The sequence below is a fragment of the Syngnathus acus genome, chromosome 19, assembly GCF_901709675.1.
Source record: "Syngnathus acus chromosome 19, fSynAcu1.2, whole genome shotgun sequence".
Taxonomy (NCBI): Eukaryota; Metazoa; Chordata; class Actinopteri; order Syngnathiformes; family Syngnathidae; genus Syngnathus; species Syngnathus acus.
In genome coordinates this window covers 5,225,638-5,252,043 of record NC_051103.1, presented here as the reverse complement: position 1 = coordinate 5,252,043, position 26,406 = coordinate 5,225,638, and the positions used below count along the sequence as shown (strand labels likewise).

At 44.3% G+C, this 26,406-nt stretch overlaps 3 protein-coding genes and 1 long non-coding RNA gene across 8 annotated transcripts in view; 3 read left to right on the top strand and 1 right to left on the bottom strand.

The window, feature by feature from the left end:
* The window catches only part of fbxl15 (F-box and leucine-rich repeat protein 15), a 74,049-nt gene extending 59,089 nt beyond the window's left edge, over positions 1-14,960 (top strand). For 3 of the 4 annotated variants that reach the window (XM_037279183.1, XM_037279182.1, XM_037279180.1), the window contains exon 15: positions 13,653-14,052. The gene's annotated coding sequence lies outside the window, so the exon portion shown is untranslated. Of the gene's footprint in view, positions 1-13,652; positions 14,053-14,420 lie in introns of those variants that run through there. The other variant, XM_037279181.1, reaches the window with a different exon arrangement.
* An 818-nt stretch (positions 14,961-15,778) lies between these two features.
* Positions 15,779-16,544, top strand: LOC119138829. The gene is made up of 2 exons (XR_005101237.1): positions 15,779-15,978; positions 16,049-16,544. It is a non-coding gene; the product is annotated as an uncharacterized LOC119138829 (long non-coding RNA).
* A 6,660-nt stretch (positions 16,545-23,204) lies between these two features.
* gngt2b (guanine nucleotide binding protein (G protein), gamma transducing activity polypeptide 2b) lies at positions 23,205-24,167 on the bottom strand. 2 transcript variants are annotated; one of them, XM_037279202.1, is made up of 3 exons: positions 23,723-24,167; positions 23,551-23,635; positions 23,205-23,459 (listed from the first exon to the last, which is right to left on the bottom strand). In XM_037279202.1, exons 2-3 carry the CDS (start codon positions 23,632-23,634, stop codon positions 23,331-23,333), a joined length of 213 nt encoding a protein of 70 aa, XP_037135097.1. In that variant the 5' UTR covers position 23,635; positions 23,723-24,167; the 3' UTR covers positions 23,205-23,330. The 2 variants fall into 2 exon arrangements, with proteins under 2 accessions (XP_037135097.1, XP_037135096.1); XM_037279201.1 differs by having other exon boundaries at positions 23,551-23,639; positions 23,723-24,163.
* A 248-nt stretch (positions 24,168-24,415) lies between these two features.
* Positions 24,416-26,212, top strand: tmem101 (transmembrane protein 101). The gene is made up of 4 exons (XM_037279190.1): positions 24,416-24,576; positions 25,133-25,313; positions 25,383-25,529; positions 25,665-26,212. Exons 1-4 carry the CDS (start codon positions 24,446-24,448, stop codon positions 25,971-25,973), a joined length of 768 nt encoding a protein of 255 aa, XP_037135085.1. The 5' UTR covers positions 24,416-24,445; the 3' UTR covers positions 25,974-26,212.
* Positions 26,213-26,406: the final 194 nt, after the last annotated feature.

Sequence of the window (26,406 nt, the reverse complement as noted above, 5' to 3'; positions counted from 1 at the left end):
ATGGTGGAAAGGAATACAGCTAATGTTATTTTGCACGACGCCCCACAAAAGGCATTAATCCCGGATAATTACCTCGGGAAGGAAGCAAATAAAGACAAACTAATGGCGGGCCCGGCCATCAATTCCCCAACGTTGGAGCGGGATGGCCGACATTCTCACGCAGGAAGCGTCCAGTTTGCTCCGCTTTGGAGCCCAGAATGCCTTTTTAAGTGTATATTATCCTGTCCTTGACGAGGAGAAATCATTAAGGCAAATTAGACTATTAACATCCTAAAGAGCATTCATCTTGTGGATCAATATGCTCTCATCTTCTTTAGAGGACCCTTCGGTGTCCTAAAGCCATTACGAGACGGATTATGGGAACGGTCAATTCATTACATGCAGATAGCAGAATAATTATTGACACTGGAGCTGCAGCTAATAGCTTCAGGTGAAACTTTCCAGCTTTTTCAATGAAAAGGCCAAGACAGCACATTTAGGCAGCGGAGGTTTGCACGGCGTCTCTCTCCATTGTTGCGTCCAGGAAGAATAATGGTGGCGTGACACGGCGGCCCCGGGAGGCCCGCTGACATAATGTTGATTTGATGAACACGACGTGGCACCATTATCTCGCCGTGAGCCTTCGTCGGCGTGTTGACTTTTGTTCAAAGGCCATAAATCTCCTCCTCCTTACGTCGTGCGCATAAATGACTCGCCCCTCGCGCGTCTCTTGTTATGCTAAAAAAAAAAAAAGGGACAACCTCAAAGTAACCGCCCGACGGGAATAATAAGCTGCGTCCCAAAAGGAGCGAGCGGGACATCCTTCTGTTCCCCATATGGTCCCTTTGTCTTGGTAATGTCATACAACCCCCCCCCCCCCCCCTCCCCAGAGCTCGGACCAGGATCCGGGCAGATATCAAAAGTCTACACGCCTTTGTTTAAATACTAGGTTACAAATAAATGTTTAAAAAAAATTCTAATTTTGTTGATCCACAAAAAAATGGATTCAATTTCACGTCCCTTTTTGCTTCCTGGCTTTCCTCCTCCGAATCAGCCGGTCAATGAATATGGCAGCCCCTCTTATTACAATTACAAGTTTGTCAATGACAAATCACGCGTCGGCGTACGACAAACTCGCTCGTATCGTTTTGTGGAGGACACGGGGACATTTTCAGCATGGCTGCCCACACACTTGCCCCACATCCGCCCGTGTGCGTGCGGGGGGAAAAGGCGCTTTGTTTGACCCGAAGGAGCAAAGCAAGCCGGCAGCGTTAGTTTCATCTGCTGAGCCATAGATTGAAACGGAAAGGGAGGGAAGGAAGGAAGGAGGTTGCGGGGGGGTCATCAATTATTTCCTGATATGTGACACACTCTTGTACCTATTTTACTGACCACCACTGCTTTCTGCCTGGTTGGCTCATGTCGTTTTTATAAACCCATTACCGACGGGATCGCAGCAAGTGGACCTGGGCGAGGTCACGTGATCAACAAAAATCCACTTTTTGTATTTTAGCACTTAAATTCTGCAATAATATTCGTTGTTTTTCGCAGAGGATAAAGAATATATGCCTGTGAGAATTGTGGCGTGCTCTGTCTGCATCTGTGATGCATGATCTGCGGTCCATCCCAAGCAAAAATCCGTTTTATTCATTTATTTCGGCGTCTTTGGAGCGTTTCTTCATCACGCTCTGTGTTGTCAGTGTTCAGCGCAAGTGGCCAACAGGGAGAGTTTGTTTTCTAATAACAAGACCCTCGCTCCCCCGAGGGATAATTACAACGTTGTCAGAGTGAAAGGCGCTTTCAAGCTGCTCCTATTTTTTTTTCCTTTTTCTATTTTTTCTTTCTTCTTCTCCCCTAACGCTATCATGTTTGCCCCCTGAGCGAGGCCCGCGGCGCTCGCCACGTCGCTCTCTTTTCATTTCTCTCCATCGCTATTGATTGAGGGCCCATTTATAATCACAGCAGGAGGCACTCGATTATGAGTGGGAGCCAGAGTGGCCAAATAGGGCTAAGTGGTAACAGGGGGGCAATACCTCAGCCACGGAGACGTTTAACGTCCAGCCCCATGCTCACAATTTTTTACATTTACAACTTCATTTAGTTACTTTTATGATTTTTTTTTTTTTTTTTTTTGGTATCAAAAGTAAATTACTTTTTAGTACAACACTATCTTGGCCTTTTTTTCCGGGGCAGTTTGAGGAATAGTTTTAATTGATTGAACTATAAATTGTATTGGATTTTGTAGCTCAAATTGTTTAGTGCAAATATATGCTTTTAGAACTAAAAGTATTTTTTGTATTATGTATTATCTAAAATTCACTTTTTATTTTTTTAAAAAAGAATGCCAAATATTCTATTTGACAAAATAGGCCTTCTTACCTATTTTTTTTAATAATATTATTTGATTGTTTCTTCTTATTCTGGTATTTTTCTTATATATATATATATCGATAGACACCATGCAAACTTTGTTTTAAACGACCTCTTGGGTGTAAAACATGTTCCAAAAATTCCCCCTTTGCTGCATTCTTCACTTTGAGCCCCCGTGTTCGGCTTTTTTTTTTTTACCGCCTGACTTTGGAAGGGCATTTTTGGGTTCAAGGCTTTTGAGCGTCTGATTGGGTCAGGCCACCGCGGTCGAAGCGTCCGGCCTCGGGATCGGCGGGCCCGCGACAAGAGCACATTGTGTCCCTCCTTTATTTTGTCCACTCTTTCTTTCTGCTTTAACCAGTCAGCCATGGCTGCGCGGCTTGTTGTGGCCTCAAGATCAGAAGGAGGAAGTTGAATAATGTCTTGCTATTCTTTAAGGGGGAGGACCACGCTTGGTTGATTAGAGAACAGCTTTGACGGACCGCCTATGAGCGCTGGCTTTTGTCCGGTTCGCGCACAAAGAAAAGTAAATTCAGAAAGACCGCATCCTAACTTTTTTTTTTTTTTTGCACTTGCAATTTTTACTTTAGACGACGTTTTATCTGCGAAAGACATCCAGATAGCCTTTGAGAATTAGCATTTCATTTAGTGTAACAAGGCCAATATGTTTCCAGAAGTGTCGCCATACTGAAACAAGCACGTCTTACAAAAACGAAGCTCCAGGGCCTTGTGAAGAGGGCGGGGGGGGGGGGGATGATGACTCCAGGGACCCCGGCAGCCTCCACGGCCTATTTGTTCAGCAGAATGTGTTATTCTGTCACAGCAGGCCTGTCACAAGTGAAATCATTTAAATGCCCAATCCTGTATTTAAGCCGACGGTGGGCAGGCATAGGGGGGGGGAAGCGAGGTCGAGCAAAGGGGTTTGGAGCCGCTGGAGCAGTTGTCCTGTGGGAGCTGATTTAGTGGCTCCAACTCTTGGAGAAGTGTCAGTTCACAATGTTAGTCCTCATTGTCAATTCAAATTTCGCATAATTAACAAGTCACCCCATAGTACTTCATATGATTTCATCTTAAGACATAATGAATTTACACTTATTAAATTGACATCAATACAAGACATCAATACCCAGAAAGTCATAATTAAGTAAAGCCGGCAGGCTAACGTGGACGCCACTCTGGTTCAATAGCAGTTTGCAGGATTCTAATTACCGATATTCGCAGTGAAGCTAGCACGTGAGCTAGAAAAACGATATATTTTACGGAGTTTGCGACCGAGCTATGTTCGCGGCCTACTTCTTGCCAAGCGCCCAAGCTCTCTTCACACTTCCTTTGTAAACAAAGCACAAAGAGAATTAGGAAAGTGTCATCATCGTGTGGCGTTCCCAAGAGATGAGCGTTAAACAAAAGGCAGAATTGCCGCCTTTCCCTCGCAGCCATAAAGGACCCCTCCCTCTGTGATTATTATTAGCTACCGTGGCAGGGAATGTCATATTAGCAACGGATGCCCGCTAGTGAGCGAGATTGTCCCGAGCATGAGCCTGGCGGGGAACACTCTTTAACTCTAATTCACATTAGAATCCCATCGCCCCGCTAAGATCTCATCAGTTTTACGAGCGCTCGGCCCAGCCAGTCTGGCCGCGTGTGCCCCATTGAGCCGGGCGGCCATCGCCGGCAACAAAATGGCGTGTCATGCGCTAAGAAGCTTCATCGTACACGAGCTTACATACTGACCTGTTTCTATACATGCAACAAGATGCGTATTCAGTCAAGCCTGTTCAAAAATAGAAAAATAAAAAAACGCCTATAGCGCAAATGAAATTGTTGTACATACCCACTGGGCCCTGACCGACAAAATGGAGTGCAAATGTTAAGTGCGCGCAGGATGTCAAGTACAAACACATTATGGGCCGCTATTAGCTTATAAAACACGGTAAAGCGGAGACGGAATGTGAACAATCTTTACTCTTGTAAGCTCAGACCGTTGGAAAACAAGTCGTCACGGTTTGGGACGAACGGCGGAAAATAAAAGGTCAAGCGTGACCACCGTTTTGCTCAGTCCCTTAATTGTGCTTTGAGTGATAAACATACAAAATCAGCCAAACTGTATAGAAAGTGTATGAGGCCATAAAAAACTTTTCCAGTTGGAAATCTTGAGGGGCAAACGCTGGCTGATTTGTCGCCACTCAGCAGTACTTTTCCCTCTTAATGCATTTTTAATATCCTTAATGACAGCCGAAGAATGATGTCATTAAGAGTCCATGTTGGGGACTTGAACTCTTCTTGAGGACCTTTCCTTTCTTTTCTTTTTTCTTGCTCATAATTTAATATAGATTAACGCCCCGTGGTAATGAGCAAGGCCGCCACTAAAAGTAAGATCAGGAAATGTTCTTAATAAAGCGAGCGTCCACTTTAAGGCCACGAGGATTAAGACTGTGTCCCTCCTGGTAATTTACCTACCGGACCTTGTGTGCCGCTGGAGTGTGAATCAATTTGTAAAGGATAGTTAAATTTCTATAACAACCTCCCCTTTCTTCACACTTGACAACCCCACATCAGCTATTAAAAAATAAAATGTAAAAATGGAGGGAGAGCGAGAAAAAAAAAAGGGCGTCGAGTGAAGATGGAGGAGACGAAGGCCGCTCGCTCGCTCGGGTAGGATAAAACGAATGGTTGCGCCCAAACGGACTGACCTCCCTTCCTGTGTGACAAGCATAGAGAGACGCATAAACAAGCGTGGAATTTAAAAATGAATAAAACAAGAAGGGGGGGGGGATAGTGCCAGGACACTGATATCCCTTGGCAAAACTCTTTTATCATATTCAGCAAAGGAAGAGTCTTTATTTTATTGATTTAGAGGGGAAGGGGAAAATCCCAGAGGCACTAAAAGGAACAGGCAATGATTAATGTCCCTCTCAGAAGGAGAAATTATATGGAATAAATTAAACTAGTGCGGCAGCAAATTGAAAAATAAGGATGTAAATGAGGTCTGAATGCTTAATATCTTATCAGGAAAAATAGTCAATGAGGCCCAAAAATGATGAGGGATGGCCAAAGAAACAGCATATTAAGTCTAATGAGCGAGGCTACTGTCAAAATACACCCGTCAAACGGGAGGCCGCTGAAAAATGAGCGGTGGAGGAGTGAGGGGGAATTGGCAGAGTTGGACAACGGAGGACATTTTATGTTTCAATGGACCGCCATGGAAAGTCAACACAGGTTGGAATTATTTTGACGGTGGGAGGGGCCCTCGCGTTCATCACGGCCGCCAACTAGGTTTTTGTATCGATGCAAACGTGCCGCGCTTCATTCGCCCCTCGTGATTTTTCTGACAAAGGTCAAGCTGCTGAGAGAGCGTCAGCGCAATATTTGTCAGCGCCACTCGTCTGCATTGCAATTAATTTGCGCCGCGCGCAAATCGGTCATTGCTCCGACACCTTTTTTATGTTGTTTCGTCTTCAGCTGCAGTTTCAGTTCTAAGAACGTGGTTTGGCTCCAAAAATTTGAAGACTTTGGTTCCAAGAATTTCATTTTAGGGGTTTGGTTCTTAACAACTTAGTTCTTGCTTCTAAGAATTTAATTTCATTGACAATTGGTTCTGAGGAGTTGGATCTATGGTAGATGTAAAATCCCCTCCCGACTGTTCGGGTTTAGTGTGCCTGCCCACCCCTCACAACATATGTCGCCTTATAAGGACAATTAAAATCAGTAATGAGTATAAAATGTTTATTTCCCCTAGTGGGACATTTCAAGGACTTGTGTTTTTTGCATTACGCTCCGAACGCAGGCCATGGCTTCCGTTGGAAAATTCTAATTTTTATTTTTTTTTTTTAATTCTTTAAAAGTAATCAGAGCATGATGTCGAAATATTCGGCATAAGGAAAAAAAAAAGGTGCTCTTTGCCGCTTTCATTGCAGGCCATGTTTGGCTCACGGGCCGTAAGTTGCGGACCCCCCGCTATCGGGGCAGTCAATCCTGTCTGCTTGCTGTTTACGTTTGACAGCCTTTCTTCTCGTCCGAAGGGGAAGCATCATCACCTTGCACGGCTCATAAAACTAAAGAAGCAGCGTGTCAGCGAAGCGACATCTGGCGAACCGATACACTCGCCGGTCACAATATTAGGTACCCCTGCCTTACATTTAAATCTCTTGACACCCAAACTTTTTGCTCCCGACACACTTCATTTGTCCATTGACAGTTTTAATTGTATTTACACGAGCTCGCCGCAGTTTATATCGGCATCAAGGTTATAAAACGGGGTCGTTGACTTGGATTTCTCGACATGATGCCGGTGGCGCCCTCATCCGAGCTGATTTTATTATGCATTTAGCATCTAATTGGTTGACCTCGCCGCTTACACGCTGTCACACACACACACAACGCATACTACACAGTCCTGCAGAGGTGATAGTATATGGCCCAGAGAATATTTGTGTCAATGTCAAGTCAGGTGCCGCACTCCAAAGTGTGATACGCTGACACGGAAGCCGTTTGGCTCAATCTATAAGCCTTGCCCGAGTGAGCACGTGTGTGTGAACAGATAACTCGTTGCGTTTGTACATTGAACAAACTTACCTTGCCCTTAGTTGGAGCTGCAGGAGTGTATAAAAAAAAAAAGTCTAAACTACATGAGAGTGTATTTTAGCTATTCTTTTAATTAGGGACAGACAAGTATCGATACCATATTGGGCCAAAAATATAAGTCAGGCCTTGAATTTTTCTTATTTAAGGGTCCCGCTATTAAGCCGAGTCTAATGCACCTTGCCCGGATAGAAACGTAAACGTAACAGCGGCGTGCATTAAGCATATTGTAACATTCATCACTGTCAGGCGGAGAGTTTGTAAAGATTTAAATGCACTCAAGCGTGCACGGCCTTATACCCCCCCGCCCCCCCCCCCCCCCACCCCCCATCCACCCACCCTCACCTCTCTTTTTTTTCTTTGTCTGTGGGTGGGAAGACGCGCTTGCCAGTTTATTAGGTACACTTGGATCTAACCAGCCAACTGTTTGGGCAAAGCGCTATGAGTTAAAGTTCAGTTCCTCGTGTGGATGTTGTAACATCAGCAGCTTGTTAAAAGAGTTTAAAGGCATTTGGAGTCTGGCACTTTTAACATTAAAACAAATTGCCTAACCTTTCCAACAACCGGTGACAAAAAAGAGAGGGAGGCGTGAATGATAATGCTTTATTTTACGTCGAGCGATCTCATACATGAAATAATGAAATCATCAATAATGGCGCATGGGTGGCTCGTATTCCACTGCAAAAAAAAACAAAAAACATTTAGAGGGGTTATTTGTTTAGTGTGGTTCATGCACCATTAGTAGAAGACAGGCTCCCTCTAGTGGTAATCAAAAGAAAAGCTGCCAAAATACAGTTCAGTTGTATTTCACTTAAGCTCAACGTATTTGCATTCAAGCATTTTTTTGCTGTAGTAGAATAAAGTGTACGTGAGACAATTTATCTTTGAAAGTACACGAGTGTGTAAGCGGGCGCAAGATTTACGAAACAGTGCCTGACAAACATGCAAACGCTTCGGAAGGCGATGGCGCTTGATCGCCACGGCCCGGTGCCCGCTTTCGAGACGGCGAGCGACTGGCCGTTTGTGTACCGGGCAAACGCCAGAACAAATGAGGGCAGCGGCGCCTGTCGCGTCGCCCATTTCCCGCACTCGTAATAAGACAAAAGCGCGTCGCGGGGCAGGTGAGCAGAAAGCTCTTAGGAGGCGGCGAACATCTGGAGAGCATTGCACCTCCACTGCACTGTGACCCTCGGCGCCATCAATCAACCCGAAAAGTGATTATGATGAGGGCAGAGTGATCAAGCAAAGGAAATATCGGCCCTTTTTTTTTTTTTTTTTTGCATGGAAGCCAGTCAAGGGAGGGTGACTTTTATGGCTCCTGCTCCACTAGCAGCATACCTGCACCGTGAGCAATATGTGCAACGCTGTGGTATGAATATTTAACACGCACACATTTCACATATAAAGTCGACGTGAAGTCATAACATCCGCATGTGCTACCGACACTTCTCGTACTTTTGATATATAAAATTTCAACTCCAAGACAGAAAATTGTGAACAGATGATGATTCGCCAATGCGTCAAACTAGTGGTATAGCGCCAACTACTGGCCCGGAGGACTTATTTAAAGTCAGACTTTTTTTTCCTTGAATGGTGGTGTCTGCGACTTCATTCTTATAACAATGTTTTTGTAAAATGATTAGAGCTGATTAGAAAAAATGATTGACTCCGCCATTCGAGCAGTTTTATCGGACCCAAACCTTCACGTGATCGGCAATTCTGGAGACACCACTTTGGGATGTTTGCACTCCCATCAGTCAGTCAATGACACCACTTGTCTCTTGTGTCCATGTAATGATGATCTGAGCATGATAACCAGATCAATACAGGACCACCAGGGAGAGGGGGGGGATACACTACCTGCACCACTTCCACTTTGAAACAAAAGAGAAATATGTGAATTTTATGAAGTGTAAATTAGCGCTCCTTCACAGACGATTAATTTAATGTAAAAATATATCAAATAAATAGGAAGGAACGTCTCGTCGTCATCTCGTTGCCGATTAGTCGGGGAGAAAAAATCGCTAACCTTTCATGTATGAAAATATGATACGGAGAGAGATGTTCTTTGTAGTGGAAAAGAATTGCTTAATAGAAAGGCACACGGCTAATAACAATGTCCTCCGCGGCGGTGACAAAGACAAAGTGCTCGCGCGGCGCTGACGTCTGAAAGGTAGACTCTGTGCCAGCGTTTGAATTTCACGTCCAGGAAGAAGCAGGCCGTCATTAAAAAACTCTCATTTCTGTGTCAGGTGGACTTACAGGTAATCGATCATCTTGTCACAGCAATTAAATTTTCTTTTTTTTTTTTTTATTTGAATCTCACTTCATTCCAATTAGAGTTAGGGGAAGGGGGGGCAGGGTGTCTCTGGCCTTTTTGAGAATTCCTTCCCAAAAATATATGCCCCTCAGCCAGCAGCATTTCTCGGGTTGCTATGGCAGCAGAAAAAAAAAAACTTAAAGGAGTTGCCCACAGACTGCGGTGTTGATTAGCGGGCCGCCATCCCAGCATGCCTCGCCGTGACAAATGACTGACTTGCAACAATATCTAAGGCGATCAGGACAAAGCAGCCGGCATTTCAAGGCTCAGCGAGATTGTAATTCTCATTAGAGTTTGAGAAGAAAAAGAAAAAGTTCCAGTTGGCATTTTGTCCCATCAAGTGTTTCGTCCACGGGCGAAATAAAAGCAATAAGGCAAAATGATTAAAGTGATAACAAAGGCATGGCGTCTAAATCACGACGGCGCCGCGTCTAGGATCTATATGTCAGCGAGCTGCCATTTCCCCCCTCTTTCTTCATTCTCTCTGCATGAGAGGCGAGAGAAAAAGCGAGAGAGTGGCATTAAAAGGTAGAAAGCGAGGACGCAAATAGGCCTTCAGCTTTAGCGTTATTAATGACTCCTCAAAAAACGCCCGACTTTTCCAATCTCTGGGAGAAGCGCATGAGGGAGTCTACAGATGAAGCTGACCTTCACAATGTTCTCTGGTCTTTAGTTAAGAAATTCACTCGCCATTATGGCGTCATTAAGGAAACAAGGATAAAATTACTCCATGCTTAATGGCCTATAGGATCCCCCAGCAAAATTTGCTTCAGATCTCATAAAAAGAAAGGGAAGGTTGCGCTTAGCACACTGCATTGAATGATGAGCACTGTAACGTTGGCCGTTAAAGCAGGACTCAACTTTTTCCTCATTCTGAATTTACACGAGGCGGTAGTGGCTTCTCTGATGGAAAAAAAAATATATAAATAAAAGCTTCTTTTTTTTTTTTTTTTTTTTTTTAAACTGTTACACAAAAACTGTTAGAAATTAAAATTTTAGGGGGAAAAATGACAGCCGCATAATATCCGATAAATAACATTTTCCAACTGAATATAAAAATGCAGCCCCTATAACATCTTCAATATTTTCTGTTTAGGAAAGTGCAGCATTGTAAAACATTTTTTTTAAAAAAAGCAAACCGCTCGCAGTAAATTTTCCACGTAATCAAATATTTTCAAATAACATTAAATCTTGCAACGATTTTGAAAAACTGAAATTGCGTACCACCCAAAAAATCCAGTCTGCTCAAATAACCAAATTATTTTATGTATACCATCAGAAATCGGTCCACATTTTTTTATACCTCGAGTCTCCTATAGGGGGCGCTGGAACGCATTTCAACGCAAATTGAATTTTGCATGCACAAAATAAAAATCCGATGCAAGCTTTTCTTTATAGTGCGTCGGCGGACAAAGTAAAAAATTCCACCGCGGGCTATCGGAGCCTTTCATGGCGGCACGTTGCCGAGCTGCACCGCACTCTCATTTGCGCCACTTATTACCTGCTGTCGTAACGCCGGGCCGATGCCGCGCAAAGAACCAGACTTGTCGTAAAAAAGGCTGAGGATGGTGCCGCAGAGAGGCGCCGTGTGTTTGTGGGCCCGCGCTTGTGTGTGCGCGCCTGCGCTAATGGCGTTTGCTCTCTTTAAACTTTAATCTTTCCTATTAATTCGCTGCAACTGGAGAATGTACGAGAGTTAATGTCCCGTGAACGTGTTTCTCACTCCGCAATCTCTTCAAGCTAATTACCTTCAGGTGCTAAATGGTGGGAAATTGCCATCCATTTGGATGAGAAAAAATTTCACCCCCTGCTCCCTAGCGAAACATTTTTTCTTGCCGGGCACATTAAGGAGAAAGAAGTGGCGACAGGGCAGACCTCCACCAAGGTAAACAGTCCTCATAAAAGTAACAACTCTTCCCGGGCTTCCTTTTTTTATTTATTCTATTTCTTTTTTTTTTTACTTTCTATTTCCAACATACCGGCCTTGGCGTGGGGGTCAGTCAGAGGTCGGCAGGTGCGCCTCTTGATAAAGCGCGGTGGCGAACAGATGTTTGATTGGCGTGAATCATCTAAACAACCCATTAGGAAGTTATGATGTGAAAGGATGCCAGCGCAAGCGTGCCCGGGACACTTTTTAATTCTTGCAACTCATGTGGCCATTAAACTTTGGCAAACTCTTCAAAACACTAAAGCAAAACTTCAACAACACTATAGTCTCCAAATCACTACCGCGTCGAGGCACACCTTTTACATGAGACGTACCACCAAACCAAAAGAACTTTCCATCATTATATTTTGTAAATGCTAATGTATGAATCGCAACAGGTGAACGTGAAAGAGCAGTCAGTTGAAAAATTGGGATCGTTTCCCACAGTGTTTGAAAATCAGCGGTCGTGTGCGTGTTGTTATTTAGGCACGCTTACCGAATTTTCAAGTTAATTCCTACTTCGCTCGCTCGCTCGCTCACTCTTGGGCAAGATGCATCATGGGAGCGGAGTAAAAAGGCCAGCTGGGATGGGTGGGCCACGTTGTGATCACTCACCTTCATCCCTGATTTGTAGTCATTATACCAACCAGCGTTTGAAGATCAAAAACAAGGACAGGGAGAGTGATTGGGGACAGCGCACAAGGGAGAGAGAGAGAGAGAATGTTGGGGGTCGGCGGGAGGCAGCAGGCCGGCGTCCCAGTCGTGGAAGGCGGTGGCGGGTGGGCGAGTGGGTGGGGTCGGGAGGAGGGTGGATAAGGGTGATAGCGCCCTAAAACCAACCAAGCTGCAAAAGCAATGAATATTAAATCCCGGCGAGTCTAAATAGCCGCAGCGTCTACGTGAGGCATTACAGTATTATAATTTCAGATTTTGTCAACAGGACGCGTCCGGGCGATAAAATGATAATCCCGTCGTAAATGTCAAGAAAAAAAAAAAATTTGAAAATAGGCCGCTTTTGCAATCGGACAAATGCAAATGAGAGTGATAAGACAGTCCAAATGCAGAGTGTAAATGTTTGGAGGGCCCGGCGTAAATGAGCCCAAACCCTCACTGTGCCCAAATCCAACCCCGACTGTTTCCCTCCCCTTTTTTTAGATTTAATTATCTTTTGTTGTTCTTTTTATCTACCTTCAACGATTGTCCTCGGTGGGGGGTTAAAGGAATGGGAAGTGGAAAAAGACGAGGGGGTGTCTGAGCCAGAGCCCGGGCCTACTTTGTCGTCTGTTTTTTGATACGCCCGCTCGCGACGGCACAGCGGGAACTTCGCTTCCAAATGAACGGCGCGCCTTTAAATAAATAAAGAAATGCGGAGAAAACAACAACATTGGCGCCGCTCCAAATGAAGTGGAAGTCTTTAACGGCCCCGCCGAGACAAACGTCTCTTTAGTTCAGCTTAGTTGAGGTCGTTTTGGCTTCATTTAAAGGCCCGTGTTTGATGATTTCTAATAAAATCCTAATTTCAAACCAGTTAGCCCGCAAATGTATGCAGACTCGGCGCGCGGCCGTTAAAAGCAACAGCACTGAGACTTTTTAGCGTTGTTGGCAGGGGAGCAGTGGGACACATTTAACACTGATGCTGTTTGCTAGCCCATCAGAGGCGGTTGTTAGCATTAAGCTAAACAGAATAAGTCAGTCAGTCAAAGCAACACAACTCTTGTTCCTGATTCTTGTTTTTGTGTTTAGTTTCACAGTAAAGGCAAGGAACTAATTAAAGACTCTTTTTCTTACAAAAAAATTAGATCTGCTGCTTGTTGTGTAGCGAGTTAATTCCATACGTCGCTCATATCTCAAATTTGTACTTGCAAGCCAAAGCAAAATTCTTTAAGGTACCACTGTTTGCTAAAATAAAGACCTCATCTCATAATATTGCAGAAGTAGATGGAAACAAATATTTATTTGTTTTCAAATAATTTGAGGGATCGTTTTCTGCGGCGCACGGTGGTTTGGTGTAGCGCGCATAAGCAATTAGCTTGTTAGCTTAGTTAATTATAAGATTTGGCACTCAAAACGTTGTATTCATAGTTTTCCTTTGTTAATTCGCATTGCACATCTCTCTATGTTAGCATCAGTGTTGGCGTGCAACCAAAAGTGGGATTGTAACTTTTGGAAAGAAAAGTGAAGGTGTAACGCCACTAAAACGTGGCGGCTGCGACGCTTCGCCTGCCCCACTGCCAAACTTGTCACCATTTAGGCGGCGATAACGCCGGCGGTAATTGCGTTTCCGGGAGAGCGGGGGCAGATGAAACATGCGGTGGGCAGATACCGCCGGCACGGCACGCCGCTCCCTTCTCTTGGAAAATTTCATTTTTCCACAAGGAAGCCATGAATGCTAAGGCTGAATCCAAATCCCGTCTCTCTCTCTCTCTCTCTCGCCCCCTCTTTCCCCCCCCCCCTCTCTCTCTCTCTGCACTTTATCAGTGTGTGGCCCACCAAGTGGGGAGATGGAGGTAATTCATTCAGCTGAGACTCACCACCCTAATCCAATTTCCAGCCTCCCCCAGCAAGAGATAATTACAAGTATTAAAGCTGTTAGGACCAGAGGGGGGCTTCTCTGCAACTCTGCCGCAAGCATCCACGGAGAAGGAAAAGTGGGGGTTAAGATGGAAGACGCCAAGCTAAGGTATTGTTCAAAACTAAGAAAGTGTGTTAACTAATGAGGCAAAGGGGCTCTCCAGGTATAAAAGGACGCCCGTAGCCGTGTGTCACAACACACCACAGGAGCTCTTCCCCTTAAGCCGCCGCGAACAATCGCTTATTTCATGTGTAAAGACAAGCGGGCCTTCTTGCCAGGTCACTCCGCTCCAAAAAAAAAAAAAAATGGCCATTACAGGAAATAAAAGTGGGAAAACAAGACATTGTCCTTAATGTGGTGGAGTAAAATTGAAGTAAAACTGAGATGTGAGAAAATGTCCGTCTTCATTCCAGAATTCAAATGAGGAAATGTCTTTAGTGTCCATGATCGCAAGGATAAAGCAACTGATTGACATTAATACCAATAAAAATCCCATTTTTGAATTCCATTGACAAGGATAAGCGGCTCTGAAAATGGATGGACGAATGGATGTTTTTGGACAATTATCCAGATGAAACTCAATGTCCCGCCAAGCAGCAAGTTTGAGCTTCATTTCTCCGCTCTTTTTACTCTTGCTGCCGTTTTGGACTTCAAGAATGTGTCGTGTGTTTCAGGTCGAATTGAAGGCAGGTGCCCTTTATCTTTTGCAAAGGAGATTTACAATGCAGCCAGCAAAAGGAGACCTCCGATGATGTGCAGTCAATATACAGGCGACCCCGCAATAAAGGCCTCGGCCTTCTTTTCGCCACGTGATTTACCGAGGAGGCTCGGCCGTCGGTCTCGTCAAGTCTGCGTCAGTCCATGCGGGCTGGGACAGCATGTTCCAGTTGCTTTTATGTTAACAAGAAAATATTTTGGGACCAAATGAAGTTTTCAAATCTGCAGTGTGTGGCTTGTGGCGCCCCCTAGGCTTCAATCCTACACATCGCTTTGATATGACGTAGGCTCGACCTAGCCCCTACCCGCCTCTCGTGGATTCGAACGTTTTGATTCTTTTTATTTTATATTGCAGATCTTCCTAATCAGCGTTGTTGTGGTGACAACAAGAACCCAAAAAGTTACACACTGTAGCAGCTACAGTGTAGCTTAATGTGCACTGATAAATGTGTATTGTTATTATGGCTTATTATTAAAAAGGAATATTACCCACCTCATTTTTATAATGTCTATATGTACATTTCTGTGTATGTATGACATAAAATTCTTAATTTATTTTGATTAAGTTTGTCAAGGATCTGTTTCCTGGTGGCGGATGCTGTAAATTAAATTGACGATACGAATACACTAATCGTCTGCTGCCCTCTAGCGGTGTAAATGAGATCGTTGGCACCACTGGCTTTACAGTAGATTTACCGACGTGTGATAGATAGGCTAGATTGCTGAATTTGCAGCATTGTATTGTCATCTGAGGGCTTTTCGATGAAGTATGGAATGAAAAGAGAAAATCAAATCCAAACACTTGAGACAAATGGGGCTAACATCCATTTCCTATCGCTTTATTGCAAGCGGGTTAACGCACACACGCACACGCCCTCAAAAGAGACACAGTGTCACAGCAGCACTTGTCTACATTTTGTACTTGCTGCAGCAAAATAATTGCCTTATCTGCAACTGTCAAAATGATAAATGCCCCAGAAAGTGGCGACAATTGACTGATGGAATTGGGGGGAGGTCGTAGTGATGATGGAGGGAGGGAAATTCGATTCATCCCCGATCTGAAAACTTTGTATAAAACACAAATTGTTTTTCAGATTTGCGTTTCTAAATTGGGAATACAATGAACGAAAGATCTTTTCATTTGGTCATTTGATATTACGTTTCAAAACAGATATTAAAACTGGAAAAACGATTTGTTATTTGATTTTAGCTTTAAAAAATAAAACACAAATTGAACTTGATTTTCTTGTTTGTTGTCTGGGACGATTATTAAGAGTTAGATTTTTAATTTCTAGTCCTGCAACGTAAATCCTGTATAAACCTAAGCAGTCATCATAAAAGGCCGCTGGGTGGCGCCAGTGTACAAAGTGCGGTTCACCCAGCAGGTGGAGAAGGTGGTCTTGGATTGGGGACGTGACGTCAGGCATTCAGGTGAATTGAAGACCGGTGTGCACGAGAGGAGTTATCAAATACAGGTGAAGCAAGATGGCGGACGACAGCGCGGCATTCTCTCAGGTAAGCGGGCACACGAGCAAATGTTTGTCGTCCGTTGTCGTTTTTCACGACGTCTTTTTGCTTGTTGCAGGATTTTCGACCTTGGAGGACGCAGTCGCGTTTGAGGTTTGAGCACAGCACGTCACAATTCACTCTTTTGCTTCATTCAGCACGGTGCTTGGGTTCTTTTGCCGCTCGTATTACATCTATTTTTTTCATGCTAGCCAGCTCGTTTGCATTCTAAGTACTATAAAAGACACACGTGGTGGCTTTATATTAGTGGATTGACCTATAAAAGTGGCCTTTTGTTTGAATGTTTGACTAATTATCTGCTCTTACGAAGTTTACTGTGCATGCAAAATGTTTTTTCACTCCCTTATATGAAGAAGGCCTATTGTATTGGAGTGTTTCATTTTGCCAATTGTTTGTGACTTTTGTCAAATCCTTGACGCTTCAAACCCCTTCCGCTCCAAATAAAGCCATATTAAATGACTAGATAAATAAATGCATAGATAAATACATAAACCATTAAAAATATACATAAATGAATAAATGCATAGATAACTAAATACATGAAAACACCAATACCCATAATAGATTCCTCCCTGCCGGTTGATACATGACCCACACAAACTTGGGAAGCTTTTGCAAGCACTCCGGTGTCCGGTCGAAAGGGACGCATCATTGGTCAGACCCCGAAACTCAACTCGTGGACGGCAAACTTGGATCATTTGCCTAATGTGAGGTAAGTTGAGTGCAGATAAAAAGTATGTCCCTCCTTATTCTGTATGTGATGGTAGTGTTGAGGATAGCGAGCTCTAATGTTGGACTTTGAGGTGATTGACCACTAGTGATGTGCATTCCAGTGAACTGAATCTTTAGAATCGGTTCACTCAAGCTTCGTTCAAAAGAATCGTTCACTGAAGCGTTTGCTACACATTTATTTATTCATTTAATGTTCTTGCCTCGTGTAGTGTACCTATTGAATTGTCCATTCATCCAGCTCGCGGTGCCTGCCTCCACCTGTCGGATCACCAGCTTCCTGACCAACAGGAGACAGCATGTGAGGCTGGAGACCATTACATCCGACACCCGGACCACCCATATTGGCACTGCCCAGGGGTACGTCCTCTCCCCACTGCTCTTCTCACTCTACACTAACGATTGCTACTCAGGCGACTCTTCTGTGAAGCTCCTGAAGTATGCAGACGACACCACTCTCATTGGACTGATCCGGGACGGTGACAAGACTGCGTACAGACAGGAGGTGGAGCGGCTGGTCCACTGGTGCAGCCAAAACCACCTGGAGCTGAACCCGCTCAAGACCTTGGAGGTGACAGTGGAGATCCTTCACCACTTTCACCCCTCACTATCCGCAGTAATACCATTCTCTCCACAGACACCTTCAAGTTCCTGGGATCCACAATCTCTCGGGACCTGAAATGGACCAGCCCCATAGACTGTCCAGAAGAAGGCCCGTTACAGAGCTCTGTACGCCAAAACCAGCAGACACAGAGACAGCGTCTTCCCCAGGCTGTCGCTCTGATGAACTCACACCAATCTTAGTCTCAGTCATTGCTGTGCAATAACATCCTGCTCTCGACGCCTTTTTTGAATTGTCTGTATTGTGTACTATGTGTCCACTCTGCATCCATTGCAGCCTGGTCATCCTAGAAGAGGGATCCTCCCATCTGGTCTCTTAAGGTTTCTCATTTCCCCTAGTAGGAGTTTTGAGTTTTTTCTTTGCCCTCCATGTTTGAGAATATTTGTCAATTTTCGCACATGTCCTGAGTGTTAGTCACCTAAATGTTGAACAGAGGCTGAGATGTACCGAAGTCAAATTCCTTGTTTGGCATGCTCAAATGTATATAAAAATATATAATAAAATAATAAAAATTCTTGAATCTTCTTGAATCTTGAATGAGGTCTACCTAATAACAGACTACTTCATTAGGGAAAAATCATGGTCAAAAATGAAAGTGAAAAGTGCCACACCCGCCCTGATTGGCTGTTTGATCTGTGAGGTCACAGCTAGCTCAGTTAGCTCCTGAGAACGTGCAAATGACCAAAATCTTTTCACGCAGGTGTGTTAACGAGGGTAACCTGGAAAACATATTGGAACGCGGCCCTGAGGACTAGAGCTTGACACCTGTGACCTTTGACCATGATATTTCCCCAATAAAGTGGCCTGTTATTAGGTGCACCTAAAAATGTCGGTGTACCTAATGGAGTGTCCGAGTGATGTCACAGATCAACCAGCCAATCAGAAAGTGCCCTCTTGGGAGCTCGTTAAACACACCTGCGTGAAAAGTTTTAGCTTCTTTCACGTTCCGCAGGAGCTAAAAGTTTTCACGCAGGTGCGCTTAACGAGGGTCACTTGGAAAACATGTTGGAACGCGGCCCTGAGGACTAGAGCTTGACACCTGACCTTTGACCATGATATTTCCCTAATAAAGTGGCCTGTTATTAGGTACACTTGAAAATGGCGGTGTACCTAATGGAGTGTCTGTGTGATTCCCTCGTTAAGTGCACCTGCGTGAAAAGTTTTAGCTCCTGCAGAACGTGAAAGAAGCTAAAAGTTTTCACGCAGGTGCGCTTAACGAGGGTCACTTGGAAAACATGTTGGAACGCGGCCCGAGGACCAGAGCTTGACACCTATGACGTTTGACCATGATATTTCCCTAATAAAGTGGCCTGTGATTAGGTACACTTGAAAATGGCGGTGTACCTAATGGAGTGTCTGTGTGATTCCCTCGTTAAGTGCACCTGCGTGAAAAGTTTTAGCTCCAGCAGAACGTGAAAGAAGCTAAAAGTTTTCACGCAGGTGCGCTTAACGAGGGTCACTTGGAAAACATGTTGGAACGCGGCCCTGAGGACTAGAGCTTGACACCTGACCTTTGACCATGATATTTCCCTAATAAAGTGGCCTGTGATTAGGTACACTTGAAAATGGCGGTGTACCTAATGGAGTGTCCGTGTGATTCCCTCGTTAAGTGCACCTGCGTGAAAAGTTTTAGCTCCAGCAGAACGTGAAAGAAGCTAAAACTTTTCACGCAGGTGCGCTTAACGAGGGGCACTTGGAAAACATGTTGGAACGCGGCCCTGAGGACCAGAGCTTGACACCTGACCTTTGACCATGATATTTCCCTAATAAAGTGGCCTGTTATTAGGTACACTTGAAAATGGCGGTGTACCTAATGGAGTGTCTGTGTGATTCCCTCGTTAAGTGCACCTGCGTGAAAAGTTTTAGCTCCTGCAGAACGTGAAAGAAGCTAAAAGTTTTCACGCAGGTGCGCTTAACGAGGGTCACTTGGAAAACATGTTGGAACGCGGCCCTGAGGACTAGAGCTTGACACCTGACCTTTGACCATGATATTTCCCTAATAAAGTGGCCTGTGATTAGGTACACTTGAAAATGGCGGTGTACCTAATGGAGTGTCCGTGTGATTCCCTCGTTAAGTGCACCTGCATGAAAAGTTTTAGCTCCAGCAGAACGTGAAAGAAGCTAAAACTTTTCACGCAGGTGCACTTAACGAGGGTCACTTGGAAAACATGTTGGAACGCGGCCCTGAGGACCAGAGCTTGACACCTGACCTTTGACCATGGTATTTCCCTAATAAAGTGAGTGGCCTGTTATTAGGTACACTTGAAAATAGCGGTGTACCTAATGGAGTGTCCGTGTGATTCCCTCGTTAAGTGCACCTGCGTGAAAAGTTTTAGCTCCTGCAGAACGTGAAAGAAGCTAAAACTTTTCACGCAGGTGTGTTTAACGAGCTCCCAAGAGGGCGCTTTCTGATTGGCTGGTTGATGTGACGTCACTTGGACACTCCATTAGGTACACCGACATTTTTAGGTGTACCTAAACAAGTGCCACACCCGCCCTCACCCCCACTTTGTGATTGGCTGGTTGATCTCTGACGTCACACGGACACTTCATTAGGTACACCGCCATTTTCACGAGTAACTTCAGGAAGTGATCCGTTCACTGAAAAGAGTCGTTCTTTTGAACGAATCGTTCACTCACGAGCCAACACTATTGACCACGACAGGGCTTCCGTCAGAAAACACACTGGACATCAGGGAAAAATTTCTTGGTTTAATTTGAAATGATACGCTCCAGTACAATGCCGTGCAGTCATGCAGTGAAGTTGAACAAGTATTTAGGCAAGCAAACAAAGTTATCCAGTTAGCAAGTAAGCAGCCAGCGACAAGCAGTTTCTGAAATATAAAGAAATAAGGATGCAGAGTTAAAAATGTAATATCTGATCATTTGTTTTTTTTATTACATAGATAAAAATATGTCCCTCATTCTGTATGCAATGGTAGTTGATAATGGGTGCTTTACAATGGGATAGCAGTTTTTTTTTTTTTTATTGTACATGAATGCAATTGCACAAATGTAGTTACCAGCACTCAATTAATGGAGTCTTGCATGTTTTTCAGGGTTGAAGAGGAATTCCTAACCTAACCCAGTCAAGACTCCAGCAGCACGCAAACGTTGACATGTGTTAAGATCATTTGACCAGGAGGGGGCAGTGTTTCGCTCTGGTTGGCTTTGGTTTTGGGTGTACGCCGGCCGGAAAAGGTTGCCTTGAAATGGGGGTAGATGTTTGGGGATCTGATCTTGGACTTGCCTGTTCTTGCTTAAGAGGTGGTCTGTTGTTGAGGTTGTGGCTTCTCTGTATCCAGAGCAGCTTCTTTCTGTGTTTGGATGGCAATTGAAAGCCGGGCTGTGCAGTGTTGGCTTTGAGGCGGGACTTGTCGCATTTTCATCTGCGCTCAACTTACCTCACATTAGACAAATGATCCAAGTTTGCTGTCCACGAGTTGAGTTTAGGGGTCCGAAAAATGATGCGTCCCTTTCGACCGGACACCGAAGAAATTCATGCTCGCAAAAGCTTCCCAAGTTTGTGTTGGTCATGTATCAACCGGCAGGGAGGAATTTATTATGGCTAGCTTTTTATTAATTTCTTTATTTATTGGTGCTCAAACCTCAAACGCTACTGCGTCTCCCAAGGGCGAAAATCCTGCAACAAGCAAAATAACATCGTGAGAAACGGCAATAAACGCCAAACATTTACTTGCGTGCTCATTTACCTGAGTAGGTCCCACGCGGTCGGTCGCACCTGTGCACTGCTGCACTTGATGAATCTGCGCAGGGCCTGACGTGAGGTCACCCTAGACCGAGGGGAGGAAAAAAAGAACGCAAGTATGACAGTGGTAGGTTAGAAAATGACAAAATGTTACAAGTTATATTGCAAAATTGGACATTCGGGACCGGCTCGCTCCAATGTCGCCTTACACCGAGGGGAGAACAAAGAACACAAGTACGACAGTGGTAGGTTAGAAAAAGACAAAATGTTACAACAAGTCAGATTGCAGAATTAGACATCCTTCACGTCAAACTTTTGTTTGTGTTTCCGGCACCTCATGGACCAGCTCGCTCCAACGCTGCCCTACACCGAGGGGAGAACAGAAAACGCAAGTACGACAGTGGTAGGTTAGAAAAAGACAAAATGTTACAATAGTCAACAAGTCATATCATAAAATTGGACATTCGGCTCCACGTCAAAGTTTTGTTTGATTTTCCGGCACCTCGTGGACCGGCTCGCTCCAACGTCACCCTAACCGAGGGGAGAACAAAGAACGCTAGTACGACAGTGGTAGGTTAGAAAAAGACAATGTTACAATAGTCAACAAGTCATATCGCAAAATTGGACATTCGGCCCCACGTCAAAGTTTTGTGTGTGTCCATCGACGTGATGACGTCCTCCCCCAAAGGTTACAATGCGCCGTCAATGGCAATCCTAGCACAAGACAATGCTGCTCTTATAGCAAAATTGGGCATTGTGGTACCCAAGCTGTTTCCTCCACAAAACCTGAAACATAAAAGGGGTGAAACGCGACAAGGATTTGGTTGTGTCAATCGGTGTGACGGACCGAGTCCAGTCAAGCTCATTTCTATTGCCCAAAATCACAGTCAAGTCTCAAAGGGCTTCGCATGTGCAAAAATTCAAGTCCTCCCCCAAAGCCTCCAATGCGCCGGCCGGCTTTCAACCGCTGTCTTGGCACAAGACAAAGCTGCTCTGGATCCAGACAAGCCACAACCTCAACCACAACTACAAATTTAATTTATTTATCCATTCATTTATTATGGCTTTATTTGGAGCGGAAGGGCTTTGGAGCGTCAATGATTTGCCAAAGATCACATGAACAATTGGCGAAATGAAACACTCCAATACAATAGGCCTTTTTCATACAAGGAAGTGAAAAAACATTTTGCATGCACAGTTAACTTCGTAAGATAATTTGTCAAACATTCAAACTAAACTTTTATAGTACTTAAAATGCAAGAACGCAAACGAGCTGGCTAGCATGAAAAAAAAAAAAAAAAATGAAATACTAGCGGCCAAAGTACCCAAGCAACGTGCTGAATGAAGCAAAAGAAAGTGAATTTGTGACGTGCTGTGCTCAAACCTCAAACGCTGTTGCGTCCTCCTTGGGCGAAAATCCTGCAACAAGCAAAAAGGCGTCGTGAAAAACGACAACGGACGACAAACATTTGCTCGTGTGCCCGCTTACCTGAGAGAATGCCACTGTCGTCCGCCATCTTGCTTCCCCTGTATTTGATAACTCCTCTCGTGCACACCGGTCTTCAATTCACCTGAATGCCTGACGTCACGTCCCCAATCGAAGATAACCTCCTGCACCTGCTGGGTGAACCGCATTTTGCACACTAGCGCCATCCAGCGGCCTCTCATGACGACTCAATTTCACGCCACATAAATCAGAGTGATTTGAAAACATCGCATAATCTTCAGGCCCCACATTGTCGCCATCATCATGGTGAATATTTATATTGGTTTAATCCTATGCTTCTCACATTCACCACGAGAGGGCGACAGAGCCATTGAAAACATCAGCCCACCATCAATTCACATGGTTGCTGAGTATTTTTGCCCTGCAGCATGAGCGCTGAGAAGAACGACTGTCAAATATTGAATGAATCGATGTATTGCCTGCTTTTAATACTTGACCCAGTCACAAGCTGCTTCCTGACCTGGATAAATGCTAATTGGATGAAGAGAGGCTTCAGAGAGAAGCAGGAAGTGATGCTGTGACACTGCCACAGGCAAGTAAATCCTATTAAGAGTTTGACTAAAGAACTTAACCGTCTTTGGGTGTTATGAGCAAGAAAATGACATCATGTAATACAAGAGATTTAAAAAAATACCAGCCACAACTCATTTTTCTTGAAGCTAGTTGCGTTTAATTACAAATGGCCACAATTTCCATATTTTGTCTTGCTACCGTGCTGTACATTGCGTCTGCGGGAATTCTGTCAGATATGGGTAGAAAATTCTGGATGCATGCTATGTGATTATACAGCCACCCTTGTCTCCCTTGTAAGGATTTTTGTCGTCTGGGACGCCCTTGATGAGGGGGTCGTTGGGAAGCAGTGCCTCCACAAAGGTGACTGTCTCTGTGCAGTTTGCACCCACCTGGAAAAGAAGTCAAATATTGGATTGGGAGTATTTGGGGTGCAGTGTAAGGGGTGTAATTGAACTAACAAAATAAAATAAAAAAACATACTGGTGTCCTCGGTGTGTTCACTTCTTTCTTCAGCTGCTCCAATTCCATTTTCAGGATCTCCTTATCGGACATATCCCGAGCCATCCTGGCTGAAGAGAGAAACCAACCATCCTCAATCCAAACATTCCCACTACAACACCATCCATTTGAATAGAAAATTAAGAAAATGTACCTGTGGAATGACGGGGATCCCCAACAAGCAAAGAGAAAAGTATCCTAGTAATAGCTCATGAACGGTCTTCGCACCAACTGACTGACTCGTCCTGTCCTAAGGCTCTTCATCCCGGCTCATCTGATCACCTGATGTCACCAATCCGCCGTGATTGGATTAAATAATCAGGAATCGTAAGGCCGCAGCATCTCAATCAGGGTGATGACAGGACTGACTTCCCCTTCAAATGGATCATTTTCTTTTGTTGAAGCCATTCAGTTGTTGATTTACTTCTGTGCTTTCACTTGGGCTTCATTGGCCAGCCATATGACCTTAGATTCTTCTTCAGTCCAGGCCCTGAGGTAGCAAAGCAATCCTAGATCATGAGGAATCATGTTTTATCTATACCTATAAAAATCTCACAACTCTTATTGTTCAAATCAGCTTGCATGAGTTAATAAATGTTGCCACTTGTATTTGGCAAGGTCTCAAATGACAAATGATACTGAATTATTTTTGTAGGAAAACACATGCGTGGCTGTAATTCTCCACTAAGTGGCAGTGACGCAGCGTCAAGGATCTTCCTCAAATGTTTAAGCCAATAGCAAGACGCCTTTCTCGCACACTTTCAAAGTAAGACGCCAGGCGACTCTATTTCTACAGGTTCCTATTGTCGAACTCGAAATCGTTTTTTATTTTGAAATGATGTAGTCCGATGTGACGCGATCGTCGTCAACAGCCAACATGGCGGCGCCGAGTAGGAAGCAGCTGTTGAGGTTTCTCAGCCAGTTGGGCGCCTTTATTTTGACCCGATTTGGATTCTGGAACTGCTTCTGTATGCTGATGCTGTTTGCCGAACGAGCTGATTCCAAAAGGTAAGAAAAAAATATTGTAATTGTGACAAACAGGAGGTTATTAAAAGTCGCCGTTTTTGGTTAGGTTAGCCGAAAATTAAACTCTTAGCATTCGTTATGATGCAATGTCGAAATAGTTGAGTTTGATTTACGTATATTTTCTGGTGGAATGCATAAAATAGATTCCGGGGTCTCTTGTTAGGGTGGTCCACTAGTGGTTTTGGGTGTGTCGTTTGAATGTGGGTACTAAAGGCGTCCTGTAATTACGTGCGTCTTTACGGCAGAGCCCCATTCTCAGCCAGCTTCTGTGCATTAATGCAAAAAAAAAAAAAAAAAAGCTGCTTTTTCACTTTTCTATATTAGATGCATTTAAATTTATAACCAAAAAAACCCCAAAATTTAAACACGATTTAAATTATTTTAGGAAAATAAATGTTTTACATAAAATTAAACGCCAACCTTTAGTGTATTTAATTTTGGCTTCCCCCCAAAATTGCAAGATATGACAATTTCTGTATTACAATAATACGCATCAATGGCATGATAAAAAAAAAAAAAATTACTTTGTGGCCCACAGGAAGCCAGACATCCAAGTGCCGTACCTGTACGTGGACATGGGGGCGGCGGTGCTGTGCGCCAGCTTCATGTCGTTCGGAGTGAAGAGGCGTTGGTTCGCCGTGGCCGCCGCCGTCCAGCTGGCAGTCAGCAACTATGTGTCGTACATCGGCGAGCAGGTTCACTATAGCGACTGGCTCAAGGTGAGCATCTTCACGGCTGTCAGTCAAACGCCATCAAATGGAGCGGACAAATAACCAGCCCCTTCACAGGTACGCATGTATTCCCGCGCGCTTGCCATCATCGGGAGCTTCCTGGTTCTGGCCAGCGGGGCGGGCGAGGTGTACCGGCAGAAAGCACGCAGCAGGTCCCTGCAGTCCACTGGACAAATCTTTCTGGGTGTCTACCTCGTCTGCATGGTAAGACGTTTCTCGTAACGCTCATCTTGGGACGCCTACAATACATAAAAAGAAAAAATATAGACATTTCTTTGAGTTGTTTCCTCGGGAGTGGGCAGCTGTTAAAAGAAACAAATGGTACTTGTGTGCTTGAAGGTGTACTCGCTGCAGCACAGCAAGGAGGACCGGCTGGCCTACTTGAACCATCTGCCAGGCGGCGAAGTGGCACTGGCGCTGCTGGCGGCGGCATTGGGCGTGCTAGCTCTAGCCTTCCTGTCGGGTCGCTACGTGCGCACGGCAGCGCAGGTCCTCGCCACGGCCCTCCCGCTCATCGTGCTGCTCATCGACGGCAACCTGGGCTACTGGCATCGCACGCGTAAAGTCGAATTCTGGAACCAGATGAAGCTCATCGGGCACAACGTGGGAATCTTCGGCGCTACGCTCATCCTGGCGACGGACGCTTAAGAGATCGCCTGTGGGACTTTAAAACTGTTAACACGCTGCTCCCGAAGTCTTGGTCTGCTTAGGTCTTCAGGTTTCAATTAGTCTGAAAGGGAAACTCCATGCTGAAAGATGCCAGAAAACAGCACTCTTTTTATTATTTAACAGTTTTTTTTTTCTTTGCAAGCTTTGGATGTAAATATGTCCTTTTCTACAAATTGTATTGTTATTTTTATGTCATTAAAGTGACCTGATCATGTAAATTCACTGTGTGGACTCGTGACATTTGAAGCTAACAAATCTCAGTAGGCATTAATCAACTAAAACTAGATTTCTCTTCATTTTGTAAAATAAAAGATTTGGATGTTGTTTGTACACTCAAATGGGTGTCCAGAAAATAACATTTATAAAACAAATTACATTGTTTTGGTTAATTTTAAAAATTAAGTCTTTTTTG